Raw genomic sequence first — 21959 nt, forward strand, 5'->3', positions numbered from 1 at the left:
GATAATTTTCACCTTTCTGATAACTTCCACAACTAGTAATTTGATCTGAATTTAGCGCCCCTTTTTAGCAGCGAGGCTACATGAGACGTGGACCTACAGTTTAACGTGGGATCTGAACCATTTGAGCTCCCGCTGGGGATCGAAATCAGGTCTCCCATGCCAACATAACTACTAATCATTAATCATGTACAGGAAAATACGAAACAAAAGCAACATAAAATAAACAACTTTCTACTTACGAAATGAACTCACTCTGTTCTAAATTTAATGAACTCTGATTATTTATTTCGGAGAACTAATTGCTATCTGCTACGAAGTAACGCAGAAGGATAGGTATCTCCTTTTTTCGTTACAGAAAGTACAATAAATTTAAAGGAAAATTCTTCGCTTATCTAGATTGAGATGAACCTACTAACACTGGAGGTATGTGTACTTCACGGTTAAAATGTTTCATTATGTTCTTTAACTAATTTAAAACAATTGTATTAAAATTGCTTAGAATTATTATGTATGCGAAACTGCACTCTTCTTTACCTCAATCGGATGGAACTGTCAACTGAACTTGACTTTCTCGCGCACCCCATCTATACTACAGTACATAAAATAACCTACATAAATACCTGTAACAAGAGCTTTTCGTTGAGGTAACAATGTATCCCACAAAGCGACATTTTTGCTCTCTGAGCTATGTCCGGCAGTTGCCACTAAACTGCAAGAACCAACATAAACGAAGTCACTTGTCTGCTTATTATGGCACTGGTACGTCTGAAAATAAATAAATAGCCATAAATTATGATAATTCAAGAATAAACAATCATTAAATGAAGATCCCTCCCCTATGAAAAAGTTCTTTACAAGAGGTCCTGACAAATTAAAGATATCTGCTAATTCCGAACATAAACCTATAAATTTATATAGTGTGTCCAATTTATCTATTTACCTTTACAGCCTAGAAACCAATATAAAAAGCGCAGTGAAAGTTCGTATTAAGTATATATAGAAAGGAAAAAAGTATGTTACATATGTTGCACTAACATCAGATTATTGTAGCAGATCAAATATAAAGCTTCAGTTTCTCAAATGGTACTATGCCAGTTTTTACTCGTTTTAAATCTATAAGAAAACGAAAACCTACAAAAATACACTTAGTAACTAATGTTGCAAATTAGGGCGTGACAGTATCACACACATTCCAAACAAGAAAGTTGTAAGTACCTGTAAGTTTTACCATAGAAAGAAATGTATGTGAGGAAGCGAATATGTAAAATACCGAGCACTCGTTATTCTAAATATCATGATAGTGAATTATGAATAGTTAAGATCAAAGTCATAAGAGATACCATATTTATAAGAAATTAAATAACATTGCAGACTGTATCTCGGAATATTACCCATCTGATTGATTAAGTGACGTTTAATGGGGACATCAGCATTGAAGCTATCTGTCCCAGTCATATCTAACACACCTACTCAAACATGGACTGCCCTCATTAAAATACGGTAACGAACAGAGTGGAATAGAAAAAAGAAAACGCTACACAATAAAAATAACAATGAGAAACACAGGTAAAAAATAAATATATTGAAATAAAACCTACAATGATAACAATAAATAGAAAAAAATAATGGGAGAATAAAAGGTAAAAGAGAATATAAGAGTTACGATAAAAGAAGACAACAAACTAAAATGCTCAGAGAACGTAAACAAGGTCAAGATCATGAACAAAACCAAGAAAGCGAGATGCAAAACATGTGGCATCCCCAAAGTACGATCAACAGTTCGGGGTAGTTCATGACGTTCTCTGAGATATGAGTATTCACGACATTCGACAAGATGGTGCCGAAAACTCAGCGGGACAAAACATTTCTCACAATACGGACGATTCAAACCATGCAACAAATAACTTTGCGTCAGCAGACACGCCACGAGCACCTCATCTCGAGGACTAGGGCAAGACGATGTCTTCCAGTCCCCAAGGAGTTGCTATATGCATGAAATTTATTTTGATGTGCCTGATCCCAATCTGATTCCCAATGAGAGCGCATCGAGATGTGCAAATAGCTACAATAGGCTATAGCTATAGCTGAGGAAGATTAGGCTCCAATGCAACCCCGGCCAAGTCGGCATGCTTGGCAGCTGTGTCATGACGTTTGTTTCCCCGAATGCCGACGTAACCCGATACCCAGCAAACAACGACGACACAACGATGTTGCTGTAGCTGACGGCATCTCCAAGAATGTCTTGAACGAGGATGTGCTTATTAAAGACATTCTGCAAGCTCATAACTACTCTCTGAGAATCGGTGGAAACCAGCACACGACGTAGCGAAAGCGTAAGAGCATGATAAAGAGCAAACTTAACTGCAGTTCATCCAGCAGTAAATACGGAACACAGGCTGTGCAGTTGAAATTCCGAGCTGTCCTCGCCGGTGACAAAGGCACAACCAACAGAGATCCCATCCTTAGAATCGTCCGGATAGAACACATTAAAATCGGGTACTGGTGTAAAAATACTGCGAAATACAGCTGGTATAACTGGAAACTAGTGTTCGATTTGGGATGCGAAGACAAGTATAAATCGAGTCGTAGTGGACGAAGTAATCATGATGGGACAGCATAAAAGTAAAGCAGCGAGAGAGGAGGCCACACGAAATTGTAAGGGAAATAACTCCACGCCCGAATGTACCATGGGCGTGTAGCGCGAGGACGTACACCATAGCGGTCGTACACTGGCCCACCATGAAAAGAAAATCGACAGGGTTGGTCAGGAATGCAGCGCACATGTGCAGAATAATTCAGCAGAAATCTCCCACGACGATATGCCAAGGAAGGTTCGCTGGCTTCATCCTAAAGGCTGGAAACGGGACTACTACGGAGGACGTTAGCGAGGCACTATGTCAAAGTTGCCGCAGTAGAGAAGAGCGAGCGGACGCATAAAAAGTACAATCATAGTCTAACTTGGATTGGATGAGAAGTCTAACTTGGATTGGATGAGACTGCGGTATATACTCTAGGGGCATATATAATCCCGTGGGATTTTGAATGAAGATATATTATAAATATATTTGTAATGAAGCACATAATCATGTGCTACCAGGTGTTTTGCCTGATTCCATTGCAGACGGGCTGTATGACGTCATAATTTCAAGATGGCTGCCAGAATAGATATTAATTTCTTTTTTCGTCTGTAACTCATTTATAGTTAATTCAATGCAAATTCTGTGAATAACATTGTTTGTTCTGAATGTAAAAAGGAAGGGAAAAGTTCATGATATTTATTGATACATGTATCTGTTACCGTTTCCGAGATATAGTCATAGTTTTACGTTTTCTCAGTTTCTTTTCATTTATATCAAAAGACCATTTCGGTTAAGGCTACAGGCGGAAGTAGATTCCGTAATTTGTACAAAAGAAAATATATTATTTGTCTGACTGCCACTCATGTTATGCGACTCGTTTCATAACTAAGGAAAGTGAGGCTGCTGATTTGAAAGGATGATTTCTGACAATGGGGAACTTTTAAAGGGCTTTTTCTCAGTCCTTGTTCAACCGAGTTACACTAAATTTGGTGGGTAGCCTTTTAAGGCCCTATAAATTCAAGGTTGTTTTGCCATACAAATTTTGAAACCGATGGAGTGAAATGTACAGGGTATTTAATTTTTTTTATTTTATTTTTTCAATGGCTATCAATCTGTTGTCCGCGTTATTTTTCACCCCTATTCGATTTACACCAATTTTTAAGAATGATTTTGTATGAGTATCTAGTTGTGACCTTCAAAACTTGAGACAGATCGGGGAAAAACTCCACTTACAGTAGTTGTTACAATGAGACAGTTCCAGTGATTTTTTGTTAAATTTGCCACTCTTCCTGCAACGCGATATATATAAACCAGCAGTGACAAGATGACAAAATATCAAGATATCTGTCCACCACAGAGTCAACTAAAGCTGTCGAGTGATGCCGCTAAGGTGTCGGCACTGATAGTAAATAGATGAAGTGTCAACGTAAAGCAAGCAACAGACAGGAGCCTGGATCTCGGAAAGAATACTGTTGACGGCGACAGTAAACACAGTGACAATAAGTACATTGAATTGCGGAACACCATTTTCTTGGACAAAGTGTTCTGAATGACTAGATCCCACATGCACTCTGAAATGTCGCTCATGGCCACATGCTCACGAAGAGCCACGTCATATCGCTGTCGTAATATGCTGTAACGCCAAGTGGTATCATACGTCTCCTCTAAATCGAAGAAGATAGCAACAAGATGTTTGATGTTGAGAAAGGTATCATGAATCTGCTCTTCCAGTTGAGTGAGATTATCAGTAGCGGACCGGAAAGAACGAATATTGATATTTAGTCAAGAGTGAATTAAACTTCAAATACACCATGCGCTCGTTGACCGTAAGTTAAGGAGTTTACAGATGCAACTCGTAGGAGCAATAGGTCTGTAGCTCATTAGACTCGTTGCGGATTTCTCTGGTTTCAGAATAAGAAGAAAGAAAGTGTCACGCCAACAGGATGGGAAATTCTCCTCCAACCAGATGCGATTGAATAGTTGCGGTAATGCAAGATAATTATAGCATGAGATGTTCGCAACATATCATAGGAAGTGCGGTCAATCCCTGGAGCTTTATTGGACAATTTACGGAGAGCAGTAATCAAACTCAAGAAGCGTGAAAAGAGCAGTATAATGCTCACTGTTGGCGTTACGGAAATTGAAAGTGTTTCGCTCTAGCCGAGGAAGAAGACTGGCAAACGCTGCAGGGTAGTGTGTAGACTCAGATATAGACGCAAAGTAGTGTCCCAAAATTTTTAATTATTTCTGAAGGATTAGTCTCTAACAAACTACCAACAGATAAAGCAGGGGCAATGAGAGAAGTACAGTCGGTAATAGAATGAACTCAATGCTATACGGTAGACAAGTGTTCGGACTGCTGAGGAACGAAACATAAATGTTTTGAGGTTTGGTGCTTCGAAAGTTTAAACAAACGAATAGCACGAAACTGTTGAAGATTTTCGTCAGTCGAGTGACAATGAAAATTGGCAAGAGCTTCTCAACCAACCAGAACAGCCTCACGGAAACCCAAGGACCACAATGGAACTTGCCAGCGGGGAGCGTGCCACCTCATTCTGAAATGCAACCACGAGCAGCGATAACAATCCCCTCGAAAATCTCTACTACAGCAGCAAAAAGAAAATCATAAAGACAATAAAACTCACTGAGCTGTAGGTAGAGTCAGCACGTTTCAAGCTGAAGCAGTAAAGTGGAAACTAAGGTGCAACTGGGAGACCTGCGAGAAGCAACAAAAAGTTATCACTGCCGACAAGATCAAAATGCACTCTACATGCCAATGAGGCCGAGATAGCAGCACCGCACATGGAAAGGTAGATACAAAAATTTGTACTGTGAGCAGAGGAGAAATGCCGTAAGCGAAACGTAAGGTAGCTTGCGAAGGGAGTGAGATTTTACTCTTTTCGGAGAGAGGACAATTTCATTCAGAGTCAAATATGCTGCCAGCGACGTACGGCGAACGGCGATGAGTTGGAGTTTACCGAGAACCACCACTAACTGAAACACGTGGAGTTTAGGGAGGATCGCTGGATGCAGCGACTAGGGTTGTTTGTTGGTTCTGGAATTTATTGGGAATAAGATCAATTTGGGTGGAAATGTCGGATGTTTGGGTTATCACAGACTTCCGAGTTAAGTAGCTACAACGGTGGAAAGCGGAACAGGAAGTGAAAGAGGAATGCTTTCTCTTACGTGATGCTTAGCATCGGCAGCATAAATCTCAATTATCTTAGTTCTGGGATATGTTTCTTTCTCTCGGAACTTGCAATTAATATATAATGGCTGTGACGCAGTACAAGATTCCACACCTGGCCACAAACAGCAGTCGGGGCGTTGAACAATGTACTGGTGTGCTCAAAGTAGTGACATTTGAAATAGTGCAGCGGAATAGGAATATAGTTTTCCTATTTCCCCCTTTTCTTCTTTATTTTTTTTTCTTATCTTAAGTTAGTGTCATGTAATACCACACAAAGTGCTGTATTTTTGCTTACAAAGCTGTTCGCGTCCCTGAAATTAACATTATTCTTATTACCATTTTATAATATACTTACAAAAAATGGCCGGCTTGCATGAGAAGCCAGTCCAACTTGCCATAAGCTTAAATTTCCGTCGCCATCAGCCACTCCGAATTTGTTTCCGTGTTGACTGAACCGAACTCGTGTTACTTTAGCGTAAGTACCTGGAGGCCGAGGAGTTGCAACGGGTTGAGCATGGCCCCACTCCCACATCTGCACAGATCCATCTTGTGAACCTGTCAAATCTGGAACAGATAAATTCAAAAATTCATTACACGTATGTAGTAAACCATATATAGTAGCATAGCGTACCAGTGACATGCAGACGCTAAGTTACAAAATCAAAATATATATATATATATACACCAGATGTATCTTAATTCCGGGGTCATAGGCCAGCTTTGTTATGAGTAAAGATGTAAGGGAAAAAAATTGGAATTTATTTGAAAAAAGTGGTTTTCGATATAAAATGGTGGAATTTTTCCAATTGCACCAGACATTTAGGCTCCACACTGGTAACGTGTCCTGTGTTAAATGAAAAAGTAAGGCTTTCACTTCAGCAGGCTGTTCGAACTAAACGTAAGAGCACGCTAAAATGACATGGGAAACGTGCACATTATTGTTTGGGGGAATCTAGAACGCCCCAAAACCCATTTCCCATTAGTATAGTGAAGTTTGACTGGCAATAACATAGGTCGTCTTATCCGTGTGGAGCCCAAACAGTTCGTGTGACTGAAAAAGTTCCAGCATTTTTGATTGGACACACTTTTTTTTTTAAGATTTTTTTTTCATAACTAAGTTGTCCTATTGATACACCCGGTATAAAGAGAGAGTGAATGAGACTGCGCATGCGTGGACCATCTTGAAAGCCCTTATAATTTTAATCTAATAGAACAAAAACAAGGAACGAAGATTACCGGAAAAATCATGGGATTTTTTTTAACGAAAATGGAAACGAAGCAAGAAATTCTGAAATATGTAAATAGAAAGTGAGTACATGTATAAACGTTACATGTACGGAGTTAATGAACATACATATCCCCACCAGGATATACCAAAAAAAAAAAAAAAAAAAAAAAAAAAAAGTACAACGAATCCCTCTTTCCTTACATATTTTACCTCGAATTACACTACAAACCTTACAATAATGCGTAAATCCTAGAAACACGTATCAGTGACATCTGGAGTCCTTCGAAGCAGTATCTCAAAGAATACACCACATACTAACGATGTGGAAAACGCGGAATACTCATCGCCTCGTCATAAGCGAATATTCTAATTTCACGGCTCATTACTGTGTGTTTCTTAGTGACTTCTTGAGAATCGATATGACGTCGAAATTGCAGGGTATTAATACTGGCGAATATGGTGGACACTCGAGTACTTCCCATCACTATCGCGCGAGAACATTTTGCACACACGCTGCCGTATGGATTGTCGAGCTGCGATGAAGGACGGATGCATCGTGTAGACATTCGGAGCGTTCTTCCGAATAGCCACTCGTATGTTTCTGGACTTCATGTATAATTGTAATTGTATTCTAATGATTTGTAATGTATTCTAATGATTTGAAGTAAATTACATATGAGACGAAGGAATCACTGTACTCTTTTTCTTGTATTATATTATAATGGGAATATGTCAGTTCATCCAAATCCCTACATATAACATTTACAAATGTATTACCCTTCCACTTTCATATTTCAGAACTTCTCGCTTCGTTTCCATTTTCATTTTAAAAAATGACTTCTGCAGTAACTTTCATAATTTTGAAGGATGCATATATAAATACAAAAACAAAATCCCCCTCATCCCTCCCGGTAATTCGTACCCTGAACTGATCACCATTTTATCGCCCTGTCTGAGAAGATACAACAAAATCAAGCATATCATACTGTAAACTATTGAACTGTGAGGTAACATAGAACTAAGTGGAAGTAGTTTCTTGTGAAATGTATACTTAATACGTATGAAAGTCAATGGGCAGATTTGGGTTCTTGAGAATTTATGCTTTATTTTTTATTTATTTATTTATTTTTCCGTACTCTACAATCATCAAACGTTTCCATCAGTTTTCTTGACCTTCCATCGGTAATACAGCATGTTATTGTTTGCGCTTCTCTTAAATGTTCCTCGCAAATCTCCCTTCCACATAATTTCCTTACAATCACTTAAGAACCAAATAGTAGGCGCAATGGAAATAACATCGTAACTTCTTTCCGAAGGAGCTTGGAAACCTTTAATGAAGTTACGATTTAGGACATAATTTCCGGATGGTCAATACGATCAATAACTGTTCCATATTTTCGAACCTGTACCTGCGAGAACAGATACACACACAATGCTGATTCTTGGATCGACCTTCTAGTTTTCCCTTACGCAGTGCTTTGCATCCCACCGTTCTGAGAAAGTAAGTAATCTCACCACTTGGATGAAGCTAAGAGTCAGAAACTGGAGGGAACATCACCGTGAAGTATTAACGAAGCAGCATCGAGGGACCAACGAACCTCGCAAACCACAAAAATCTGGTTCAATCAATACCAAGAGCATCGAACAAAAATTAGCAGATGGTGATATACGCGGCGCTATCAGACTACTGATATCCGATGACACTGTGGTTACGCCAGATACGTCAGTACTACATGCTCTCAGAGAAAAGCATTCAGCCCATGCTCACTCATTCTTCAATCCCAAACCACCTGAGGACTCGACTACAATAAGTAAAGTCTCTTCCATCGAATTACTAAAGGCGATAAAATCCTTCCCCTCTGGTTCGGCAGGTGGAATGGATAATCTCCGTCCCTCAATCTTAAAAGATCTACTTATAAATCAAGACTTTGATTCAAGGGAACGCTTAATCACAGCCATTTGTGAATTTATGCACTTAATTATATCTGGGAAAGTGCCGACCATTTTACGACCAATTTTTTTTGGTGCTTCACTTATAGCACTGAAGAAGAAAAGCGATGGAATTCGCCCAATAGCTGTTGGCAATGTTTGGAGACGCTTATAAGCAAAAATTATCTGCTTCCGGATACGAGATTCATTAATTAATATACTATCACCACACCAACTAGGGGTCTGTATACCATTCGGAGCAGAATCAGCCGTACATGCTGCCAGAATGTACTACTCATCTTCCCATACTGAAGTGAAAGCATTTTTGAAAATTGACTTCCGCAACGCCTTTAATGACTCAACCGCGACTCAATGTTACAATCTGTTAAAACTAACTTTCCAACTTACTATCTATACATCTACCAATGCTACTCGGAACTAAGCAATCTTTTTATAAGTGATAACATAATTCACTCACAACGTGGAGTACAGCAAGACGACCCACTTGGACTAGCACTGTTCGCCATAACCATCCATCACATTATTAAGGATATTAACACAGATTTAAATATCTGGTACTTAGATGACGGACCATAGCTGGAAATATCGACGTAGTACTACGCGCTTTTAATAAAATTCGTCTAGAAGCTTCATCTATTGGATTGTTTCTTAACTCTGCCAAATGTGAAGTGAGTTTTCTGAGCGCCAGAGTTGATGAAGTCCATGATCTTTATGAAAGGTTTAACGAAGTAGCCCCTGGTATCAAATTCTTATCACCTACCAGTGCGACCGAATCAAGGAGCAAAATTTTATTGGACAAGAATTATTCTTTTCTCAATTATCAAAACTTTCTGCATACTCAGCTTATTATTTACTACGAGCTTCACTCTCACTTCCAAGATTACTGCATTTCCTCCGTTGCTCCCCTTCTTGGCAGGATGATAAATTACTTGACAAATTCGACCACACTCTTAGAACAGGACTGGAATCCATTCTAAACTGTTCTTTGAAAGACAGTTCATGGTTACAAGCTTCCTTACCAGTTGAGAATGGAGGCCTTGGGATTCGCCGAGTCATGGATATCGCCATACCTTCTTTCCTCGCATCATTCTATGGCTCACGAGAACTAATTGGATCTCTTCTTCAATAGGCTTAGACTCGATTCGAGATGTACAAGAATGCATCGATAAATGGACTAGTCTGGTTGGAATGGATCCCCCACCTAACGACAAAAGACATGTTCAGTCTGTTTGGGATGAACCTATAGTCAAGCTTCGTAAGCCAGGCTGTTAGCTGTCTCCTCCTCCAAAAACGGAGCATGGCTTTAAGAACTACCTTCTCACACACTCGGCCTACACCTTTCTAATGAGAGCTTTCGTATTGCTACAGCTCTGCGCTTAGGTGCTAATATTTGTGAGCCTCACTTTTGTCCTGCTTGCAACGCATATGCTGATATTAAAGGATTACATAGTCTTTCATGTAAAAATAAATAAATAAATAAATAAATAAAATAAATAAATAAATTTGCAGGAAGACAATCTCAACATCATATTGTAAACGACATTATTTGTCGAGCCCTCGTTTCAGCGGAAGTTCCTTCAATAAAAGAACCAAATGGTTGTTGCCGCTCTGATGGTAAAAGGCCTGATGGCATGACCTTGGTACCATGGAAAAATAGAAAAGCACTAGTCTGAGATTTCACAGTCTGCAATATTATTCAATTGCAAGTTTCGTCCTTAAATATTAAGCATATTTCATAATAATCATTAACAATGCATCCTGTCAATGCTGATACTTTAATACATACGATTACATCATGATTTATAGAACACACCAAACTCAACCACTACCTATTGGACAAATACATATATAATTCTAGTATATGTATTGTTACATTATTTCAAATAACACCTCACAAGATTTGATGATGTAATCTTTATATTACTTACAAAGAGGTAGAAGAGGATGGGCACTAACTCTCCTAATTCCATCGACCTTGTGCTTAAGAACCTGCCAAAGAAATTTACATTATTTTGTATTAGACCACAACTGCAAATCATTTTAATACAACGTTGGAACAGCGCTAACAAAAATGTCTAATATTTAACTTCAATTAGTTGGACAAAAATCTGAAATTTTTCTAATTAAAGACGGTCGATATCTTTCGATAATCCCAACTGCAGATTTTCCTTTTCCTTTCCAGTTTCGTAAATAAAAATGTAATATGTAATATACTGAATACACTTTCTAACAAATATAAACAGTGAGTGCTTTCAGACAGTCAACAATTCACACAAATTAACAATTACCTCAATATCAATTCTCTACACACTATGGGAGAGTGCATACAATATTATACCACATATAATAATTAAAAATTGATTATAAACACCAAATAGAATAGTTATTATGATATTCAGCATAACAACAAAGCTCATAACATCGTGCAAGGAACTATATTTCCATTCTTTTGATCACGGAATGATCAATGGAGAAAACTAGGTTATTGCAGGGATAAAGCAGTATCAGCAGAAGCTACATCTATGCAGCACAAGGAATTAGTGCACGAACATAAACCACTCCTCATAGAAAAACTTTGATTTAGCTTTAATTTAACGATTAAATAAATAAATACTAATAAAATAAAATGTAGTACTTATGGAGTATTATATTTATCTTATACACGCTTTCTTTTCGCCATTACTCATATAATAATTATGAATCCGATTCTGAAACTTTAAACATATTCTCCTAAGCTTCAAAGGGAGTTATATGACTGATCGCTACAACAAACGAATTACAGTAACAGAAACTGAATTGTATTTAAAGCTTCTAGTTTTACGACTCAACAAGGAATATTAAGTATGATGTTTGAACACTACATATTTTGTCGAGCATTGTAAGTATGTTGTTGAGTAGCGTTTTAAAAATGTACTACTACGCAAGAACTTTCAAGGATGATAATCTGATTCCTTAATCTTTACTGAATTATACGCATACACGTTGTATCTAAAGCACAGTATGTTATTTACTGATCGAGATATCGATCCTTCTGTATCCGAACGAAATATAAAACTTAACAGATGCTTGTCCAGACAACCATACGACTAATGGATGACACAGGCAAAGAATGAACAAATAGAAAACACAAAGAAAAGTAACAAACGGAAGACAAATAACAGTAAAACAAAACAAGCAATGCATGGAAAGGAAAGCCCGAGAACGTTAACTTTTTTAACTGCATGAATAAACGCGAGAATAAGTTTATTAAAAAGAATGTTATCCGACAAAACAAAACCTAATACTACTGAACACTGCTAAGTCTAAGTAATCCGGACATTCTACAAGAATATCCTAAATACTTAGTGGAATGAGTCTCACACTGCCGATGTGTGTAAGATAAGTAAACCTACCAACCTCTCCAACCTACGGAACAGAGCTTATTTTCGTTGGCCTAGTTACAATCAGACTGACAATGAGTGCACTCGTACGAAATAGCTAAAGAGATCAGAACATAGGAGAAAGAGCTCCAATGTAACATCTGTTAACAAGGTGTTCTTCACTGCTGTGTCGGTACGCTCGTTTCCACGAATGGCATCACGCAGCCACTCAGCAGACAACGACGAGACACCCCTGTGGTTGTAGATAATGGCATCTCAGAAGGAGCATGTGTACGACAGTATGTTAATTAAAGACATCTGAAGACTTTTAATAATGCTTGCGAATCAATACAGAAAGCACACGACATAGAGAAAGCTGAAGTACATAGCTGAGGATAAGTTTAGCTACTAATAATTCACCAGTGAACTGAATACTGAATATTTGTGACAGTGTGAGTAGTCTGTGACGAAAGTATAGCCAATAGAATTCTCAGTTTTGGAACCGCCCCGTGTACAACATATTAAATTCGGAGTACTATTCAAACACGTTCTGAACTCTTGCTGGTATTCTCGGGTGCTTGTGTATTGTTCAGCGTGTGCGACAAACGAAGGTAATCTTGATGTAAACAATACACAATGGTGTAACAGCATAAATGTGTACCAAAAGGGATGGCTATCATAAGTAAGTACCATCGAACGTGTAGACCGAGAAGACGCTGCACACTCTTCAATCTGGTTCTGACATTAAGGAAAGCTGTAGGGTGATGTGATAAGTAATATAACGTATGGAAGCTATAAAATTTTGGAAAAGTTTCTTCCTATTATAAGCCAGTGATAGTTCATTTGCTTCAACGTAAAGGTTAACAGCAAGACTAATGCAGAATCCATCATTACTTTGCGAAGTACTCAGGTAGTGAAAGATGTCAAACTGTTTCAACACAAAGGAACGAGCGTATGAGTAAGCAATACTATCTTATTCTAACCTGCACCGCATTAGACTACGGTATGATCGTAAAAGAACAAACGTCTAGTCAGAATACCAGATGAATTGAGAAAGTACACGAACCTAATTCATAGCTCGGAGACAAGAATACTTAAATTACGAATATGCAGTATCCATGTTAAGTGGCGGTCAAACGCTGAAATCCAGCCTTATTAACAAACGAGAGACGACAGCCACTGGAATACAACAAGCCTAGTTTGCTGGCGGTAAAAGGGTACACTTCGAGTTTTCTCGGCAGAAAACCGAAAGCCTGCCTCATTCGACTAGATGACAGATCAAACTGTAAAAAGATATATATATTATAATCACAACAAATAACAAACTTCTTAACCTAAACCAGACCACAGACAGGAATCTGGATCTTCGACAGAATACTGCTGACGACAATAACAAACAGCACGACTCTCAGAACACTGCTTTGAGGGATACAGTCTTCCTGTGGATTTTTTTCAAAGAAATTAGAACCCACACGCATCCCAAAATAACGTTCGTCGAGAAAGCTTGTTATGAACTCAACGATGAAGAAAGCAGTCATACAGATTGATTCAATATACCGTATCGTCAAGCTATATCATAAGATTTCTCTAAATTAGAGCATGTAACAAGGTGCTCGTGATGCAAGAAGGATTCTTGAATCAGGCTTTCGAGATGAGCAAGACCGCCTCTGTGAAACACAGAAAATTGTTTAACAGAGTTCACATCAAGTGCATGTTCATTATGCGATTAAAGAACTTATAGATACATCTGTAGCTCTAGTTGCATGGTTGGAAGGACCAATCTCACGCCATCGAGATGAGATAGTCTTTTCCGTCTAGATATGACTGGACCGCTGCAATAATGCAAGCTGAGATTCACGTGAAACGTTGTGCAACATATATTAAGAAATTCTGGATCAGTGGTGGGCGACTGACGTAAGGAAGAGTCGAACTCGACGGACGTAAAGGGAAAGTTATAATGATCCATATTTTGGTTACAGAAACGCATAACTTCACTCGATAAGAGTAAGAAACCGATTAAACTCGTTGAAATAGTGAACATTCCCATCTGCACGACACTCTTGTTACATGTCATCAGCTAATAGAAACAGAGATGTCTCGCCGTTGGATGCTGGATGCCTGATCAAAATGCCGTGTTGGCAAACTGCACTGGAACACTATCGTGTTCAAATTCCCACAGTTATTTCACCCAAGGATGAGTTTTCATAGGCTAGGAAAAAGTTCCATTCTGTATAACTTATCTTGGACAATTGTCAGATGTTGCATACCAGACTCTGAGATAAAACGATCCTGACAGGTACCGGACATTCATCTCACATATTCCTATTTAGTACGTGCGTTACGGCTGAATCGTCGCTGAATATTTGGCACATTCTTTAGAGTTCGTTTAGAATAATCTCAGTTTTATTTCCTTGGACTCTCGCTTTTATTCGCAAGATAGAAAAAGTTAAGTTCGCTGAAATATTTATTTTTGGCTTTTACCATTATTATTATTATTATTATTATTATTATTATTATTATTATTATTATTATTATTATTATTGTTGTTGTTATTATTATGTCAGTTATTTTTCTTGTTAATTGTTTTCCATTTTGTTATTCTTTTAGGTTTTTCAGGTTTTTCACAACTTTGTTCTAATTTTTATCTTTGATGTTCTTTGTTATTTTGTTTTAATCTACAGTTCATCTGAATTTATTCCCTAAAGTTTTCGAAATCAGATTTTGGTAATTGTTTTTGTGTTGGCAGTTCTTTCCGAGCATAGGTAAGCCACTGACCTTTTCGTGACGGGAATAAACATAGTTTCAATGCTGATACTTTGAACGTCTAACCATTCAAATCAGTCTTTAAAATATACAGACTCAAATGCCGTAACACTCTTTGGAAATAAATTTACTAACGTTGATTTACGAATAAAAATAAAATACACAACCTCATTGGATTAGACTCTCCAATTTACCTCGAACTCCACACACAAAGAATACGACGCAACTACCATATTTAAATACCGGTACACATTACTTATTGTGAGTTACGCGATTTTGACATGAAAATGGGTAGGCAAGATCTGGACAATTTCTCATCAAAATCCATCTATCTTGAGAGTAGGAGGAGCTCAGGAATGGGGCAGGTATCTTAATGTTAACACATCGGCACAGTGAGCCGGAAGCATGAGTTTCATTCTTACAGCTCAGTTGTACATTTTAATCATTCTTGGTATATTGCTGAACATCTTAAAAGAAATTGACCTACTTCATTTATTTATTTAATTTAGGACCTTAGCATGAGATGCAGATCGTAGCATCTTAATAGAAGAACAATTAAGTACGTATGTAGAATGATGAACGCCTATTGTTTATTAACTAACTAATTTAAACAATTAATTAAAAGTATAATCAACTTAAATAAGTGAAATAGTTTATATAGAATAGCATATATTGTTTCTATAGATAGAATACTGTTTTGTTTCCATAAATATGTTACTGATTTTTTGCTTGTAAACAAGTTTATTTAAACCCTCTGTATGTCTTCAATGTGTGGATATCAGTTTTACTTACAAGTTTTTAATAATAAAAGTACAGTTTGGTTATTTGGTTGATTTGGAATTTAGTATCCCATTTAGCACCGAAGCTACAGGGTTGGACAAAAAAAAATCTAAAACGTTTGCAAAAGTGTGACAATCATACCTAGTACGGTGTGGGGCCTCCTTTTGCGTCCAAAACAGCTTGGATCCGACGTGGAATGGACGTATACAGCTCCTAAATCGTGGTGTGTGAAATTTTGTACCATTGTTCTTCCAAAACATGCTCCAGTTCCTTAAGGGATGCTGATGGAGGGTAATGAGACCCAACACGCCTTTCTAACTCAGACCACAATGACTCAATGATGTTCAGATCTGGTGATTGTGGGACCCAGGGGAGGTGTGATAGCTTCTGGTCATGCTCCTCAAACCATGATTTCACCGTTTTTGCAGCGTGACAGAGTGCCAAATCATCTTGGTAGATGCCATTACCATCAGGGAACAATATTTGGGCCATGGGTAGAACCTGGTCCCCAAAAATAGCCTCATACGCCTTAGCATTCATCATTCAATGGGAGGGCTATGATGGGACCTGCAGAAAACCACGATATCACTGCATATATTGTAACAGAACAACTCCCATGCTTTACAGTTGGGAGCAGACAGTCTGTATTATTGGCCTGCAACGGTGTTCTCCATACGTAAACACGACCGGTTGTTGGAAACAAGGTGAAGGTCGATTCATCGGACCACATTACGTGTTGCCACTGCTCATGAGTCCACGCCTTATGGTCCTTGCACCACTGGATACGCCTTTTCGCATTTACTGCTGTGACCAGGGGTTTGGCGATAGCGGCCCTGTCATGAATTTTCATTTTATGAAGTTCCCGTCGCACTGTTTTCGATGAAATCGGGTTCTGTAGGCCGGAATTGAGTTCAGACCTAATTTTCATTGCAGTGGTCTTCTTTTTAGCTGCTACAATCCGTTTTAATGCCCTCCGGTCCCTATCTGATAGAATTGTTTTTCGACCACTGTTGTGCTTTGCAGACGTAGTTTGCCCATGAATTGTGTATGCCCTCGTGACATTGGACACAGTGCCTTTCGATACCCCCACAATGTTCGCCACTGTTGCCACTGAAGCTCCAACCAGACGGGCACTAACAATCATGCCTCTTTGGAAGTCTGTCAGGTCACCCATTTTACCGCACCACTTTCACACCACGACACTCACAGGTGAACTGGTTACTGCTAACGGAAGAGGAAGGTCCACATGACATATTGAAAACAAAAAACGATCGGCAACCGCAACACATGTTGTACAGTAGAGGGCCAAACTTACGTATCCTGTATGAAGTGTTTTTAGATTTTTTTGTCTTACCCCTATATATGAGACGTGGACCTACAGCTTAACGCGGGATTTGAACCACATGAGCTTGCACCTGGAATCGAACCCGGGTCTCTCGTACCAAAAAAAGCATAGAAGAAGATTATATACAATGTGGATCTATAGATTAATGCTAGATACAAAAGGATGTTCTCCCACTGAGGCTGAGCTACTATGCGTGTTGAACTCGGCTACTTCAAGCACTACTTCTCGAGCGCACTTACATTTTTTTTTACTATTATTTAATATGAAAAATAATTTATTCAAATAATAATGAGAAAAAAAAGTCCGGAAAGTATGTTTTTCAGTTATAAAATATCAAATATTTGTACAGTATTTTATCAAGCTTGTTCTAATGAGACTTTGAGGCTTTTCATTGAATTCTTGTGTGTAGCACAGTAAAGATTCTTCTTCCTACCTGGTCAAAAAAATGGTATTTTCCTACTACTTATATTGAAAATACATGGAAAAGATCTACTTTCTTTCTTCATCAAAACTTTCAAATGCAATTATCATATACTTTATTATTGCAAGAATTTATCATCAATCACTTTGGTGTAATTCTAGACACCTCTGTGAACACACAGCCTTTGACACATTTTGATCAACTGAAGGAGAAAATCAGAACATATTCAGCAACGCAAGAAGAGTCTTTCCCACCAAGATATACTAACTACACTGCGAACAAAGCTAATACATTTGGATGGCTGATACGTCACAGTTATTTACATTACAATCGCAAATTCAGAAAAAGTATTCTCTTCATATTTATGTCCAAGTTTACTAATTTGGTTACATGATAATATTCTAATTTCATTGTCCAGATCACAGAGCACAAGCTTGAATAAAATAATAATTATTTATATGCGTTTACAACATAAGCCATTGGGAAATAATACTATCTAGGAACAAAATGTGTTACATAGGTTAATACGAAAAGTGTTCGAAAACATTTCCGATCTCAACACCCTAATGAATGAACAGATTTCGGTTCAACTTCATGTGAAAGATACCCTCTGTGCTACATTACTACGAAAGTTATATTAAAATGGCGCAATTCCTTTGGAAATTGCGAGCAAAATAAATTTTATCAGAAAAACAATACTTTCAAATTAACTATACAAAATCTGCCACTTTCCCGCAAAAACATGCTTAAAATGTTGGTTCATATCATATACATATGGAAACCAATGCAAAGTTATAAGGATGACTATACCTATAAATATATATATATATATATATATATATATATATATATATATATATATATATATGTAAGCAAATGTTTGTATTTATAACTTACCTTTACGAATTTATCATTTTTTTTTTAACTTTTTACATATTTTTACTGTTGTTTATTTCTTTCTCTGGAACTAGACAACACTGTTCCAATAATAAACAATTAAAGCAAATGACAATTAGTCATTTGTTTGCAATACATAGGTTTATTATAAGAAAAATAGTTTTAAAAAAATGAAAAGGAATTGTATAGGCTACAAACTCACTAGATTTATCTATGGAACTAATGTGTGACTGAAAGTCACTAGAGACCTTATTTGAAGTGGGAAAAAAATAAATAAATAAAATGAAATTATTTACCTACACACAAAAACAAAGCATTCCTTTGCCAAATAGTGCATTTATAAGAGCATGCATACTTTCTAGCAACATAAAGAATACAACGGAAGAGTGCAAGTAGTTTTTTTAACTTTTTATTTTTTTAATATACACATGAGTGAATAAATGTCAGAAGCAAATAAGTATTTTAAATTACTGCAGATCAACTACGTAACTCTATGTAAATAACACTTAAAAGACCGTGGCAGTAATTTTGCTCACCGGTTTCAATAAATGTCGGCTACGATCTATGACAAACTGACAGAACCTTGGGTTGTGAGACCCAGGAAAGTTGAGCCCTTTCATCTGAGGAAGAGGCACAGAAAATAGAAAAAAAGAGGAAAGAGAAATAACACAAAAAGAATAATCCAATGATGAAAATATCCCTAAAACATGAAATGGGCACTAAAGCACATATCTGAATCTTACGTAAGCGTCATTCATCAACACATCAGTCAATAAATCGGCATTTCAGCTGAACAGCAGTTTTATTACATTATTTTGTAACACAGTAATAAAAATTTACTTGTCTCTTTTATTCATTACTTTTAAATTAAATGCCAATCATGAAATTAATTATGTGCATATATTTCTGATAATGAAGTTCTGTTCAATGCTGTACCAAAATTAAGGCACGAATTCCATTGCTTCTATATCATAACACAAAAGTTTATAATATGAACGCAAACTAACCATAACAGGAATTGAATTTTTTGTATATGGCTTTAACTAACGTTGTTTTATAATGGCACTTCACATTAATGCCTTGCGATAAGGGTTTAAATTAGGTTAATTCAGTAAATCTTAATAAACTTATATAATAGTTACATAAGTAAATCATGCAGGCAGTAAGTGAAGCAAATTTTGACAAGAAATACACTAAATAATGCAGAAGGGCTTTAGTAGCTACGTTATTTTAAATATTATTCTGTAACGAGAAATGCATAGCGTTTTAGTTTCAAGCAAACTAAAAGGCTAAACACGATGTTAGTGAAACATAGTTTATATGAAGCCAAACTATAAACTTACTTTTTTTTAACCAAATTATCAACAACTATAAATTTAACTTGAATTATAATTTGACAGTAAGGAAATCAATTTACTATTAATCCGATCAATTGACACAGTACGATATGGAATATGACAAGCATATTACAAACAAAAAGACAGAGAATAATTATTCGTCTTGCGGTATGGAATGAATCGAAGTCATTATATAAATCTTACAACCATAGTAGTTTAAATTACAAATACTTTCATTGCAATGTAATGTGTTGTGATTTCATCTATATATGTTGGTGGATTAAACCTAAAGTAAGTACAGCACTTTACCTATGCGACACACACGGATACAACGACTCACTGTATTACAGTTTCTGAACTTTTCTTTTCGGACAAGAAACATAGCATCGTGAAACAACAAAGATTAAATTTTAGACTGCACTCACGAACACTTATCTCGGCATTTAAAAACTGTCCTATTACTCAATTTTCATATCCAATTCTTCTACTTCTGACATCGTTAGAAATACACTAAGAACCTGAACCTACATAACAATGAAAATCTCAGTATTAGATTTTCTTTTCTTCTTGTTACTTGATGAAGGACAACACTTTACTAAGTTTATATTTTATAGGAGACATAATGTAAGTAGAAAATCATGAAAATTGTATGTTTATTACATGTGACTGCTATTTTTATTCATACTTATTTCTTCCTGATGCGCTTCATCAAGATCTTTGTTTTATTAATTAGTTTTCTTTAATTGCAGATCATCACAAAATAAAAATATTTTGCGCATCACTTAAACCCTAGCCCTAATTGAAGGATACTGTAGTATGAGATATGTTTACCCACCAATAGGTGAAAAACCTTTTCACATATCATATTTCACGAAAGTTGGTCACTATGTTTCATAATATGCAAATTTGAAATTATAATCACAGTGTTACTCATACTATTAATCATATAGTTGTAATTTTTATTATAGCTGTAATTTTTATTTCTAGAGATTCTTTCCTCAGGTCTGGGTTCATAATTTGATTTCATTATCTTTAATCAATGTTATTCATTATTACAGAAACTCTTGATTTAAAGATATATTTCTATAGGTAAAAGAGTTTTCTACGTAAAAAAATGTGATTACAGTGCGATAGTCTATGTGTTTTTCAATATATTTAAACGTTCTGTTAAAGACAATGCACAAACTTCACCTTACATAAAGAATTATTTTGTAAGAACTCTCAAGTTTGTGTTAATACAGCGCTATAAGCTTGCGTGCAATTATCTTAACTCAATTATTTCGACAACACTTTCACACATAATTCAGCAGTAGAAAAGGATACGATACCGTTGTTCGTTCACACATTATTTAATAATATACAATAATAAAACACACATTTCTGTTGATTTATGTAGTATACATGAGATATAAAAGTAACTCGTTAGTATCCCATCCTTTTCTACTAAAACAGTTTATCATCTTAGGGAGTAACACGACTTGGGACAGAACAAGCTTAACACAACACTACATGCAAATAGCAAGGGATCTTTTTCAGTGAGAATGGCGTTGAGTGCAGTGAGAACAGCCTGCAAGATTGATATGTGTCACACAACGAAGTGTAAATTGAAACATGATTATTTCCTCTATAAATATCAGGTTTTTCGTAAGTCCGTGAATTTTTTTTTTTTTTTAATTCATGACAAAACTATGCAATATGATAATTATTATGCCAACAGAGAAATTATCGGGATTTTCTTCAAAACGTACGTGCATAGCTGCCGCTAGGACACAGTAGTAATAAATGTAGCAATCAGTAAACATTAGCAATAATTCTGTCTTGGAATACGCAAACCGCTCGTTCGATATTACTGTGGTACGACGATTTCGAACAGAATTCCAGAGAGAAACCAATAACAGCACCAAGAAATGGTATGAGAAATTCAGGGTTGAAAGTTATCTGTGCACAGCTTCTCAGTACGCGGTACAAGACTACTCGAAGATGACACGAATCGTGTTAGGGAAGCTTACCAGCAGAACCTCTGCAAATTTACAACATACTCTTGCTGCCCAAAATTGAAGTGTGTAGGATAATCTTTTCGTAAGAGACTAAAGTACACACCACTACAGGC

General features: G+C 36.8%; 1 protein-coding gene across 3 annotated transcripts in view; it reads right to left on the bottom strand.

The window, feature by feature from the left end:
• Rbcn-3A (rabconnectin-3 alpha) overlaps nt 1-21959 on the bottom strand; it is a 354959-nt gene that overhangs the window by 23120 nt on the left and 309880 nt on the right. For 2 of the 3 annotated variants that reach the window (XM_081733859.1, XM_081733858.1), the window contains exons 52-55: nt 19049-19132; nt 10876-10936; nt 6125-6333; nt 621-765 (exon numbers count right to left, since the gene is read on the bottom strand). In XM_081733859.1, coding sequence (XP_081589985.1) covers nt 621-765; nt 6125-6333; nt 10876-10936; nt 19049-19132 — 499 coding nt within the window. The remainder of the gene's footprint in view (nt 1-620; nt 766-6124; nt 6334-10875; nt 10937-19048; nt 19133-21959) is intronic. The other variant, XM_081733860.1, reaches the window with a different exon arrangement.

Source organism: Thermobia domestica, chromosome 12 (genome assembly GCF_964235325.1).
Source record: "Thermobia domestica chromosome 12, izTheDome1.hap1.1, whole genome shotgun sequence".
In the NCBI taxonomy this organism is placed as follows: Eukaryota; Metazoa; Arthropoda; class Insecta; order Zygentoma; family Lepismatidae; genus Thermobia; species Thermobia domestica.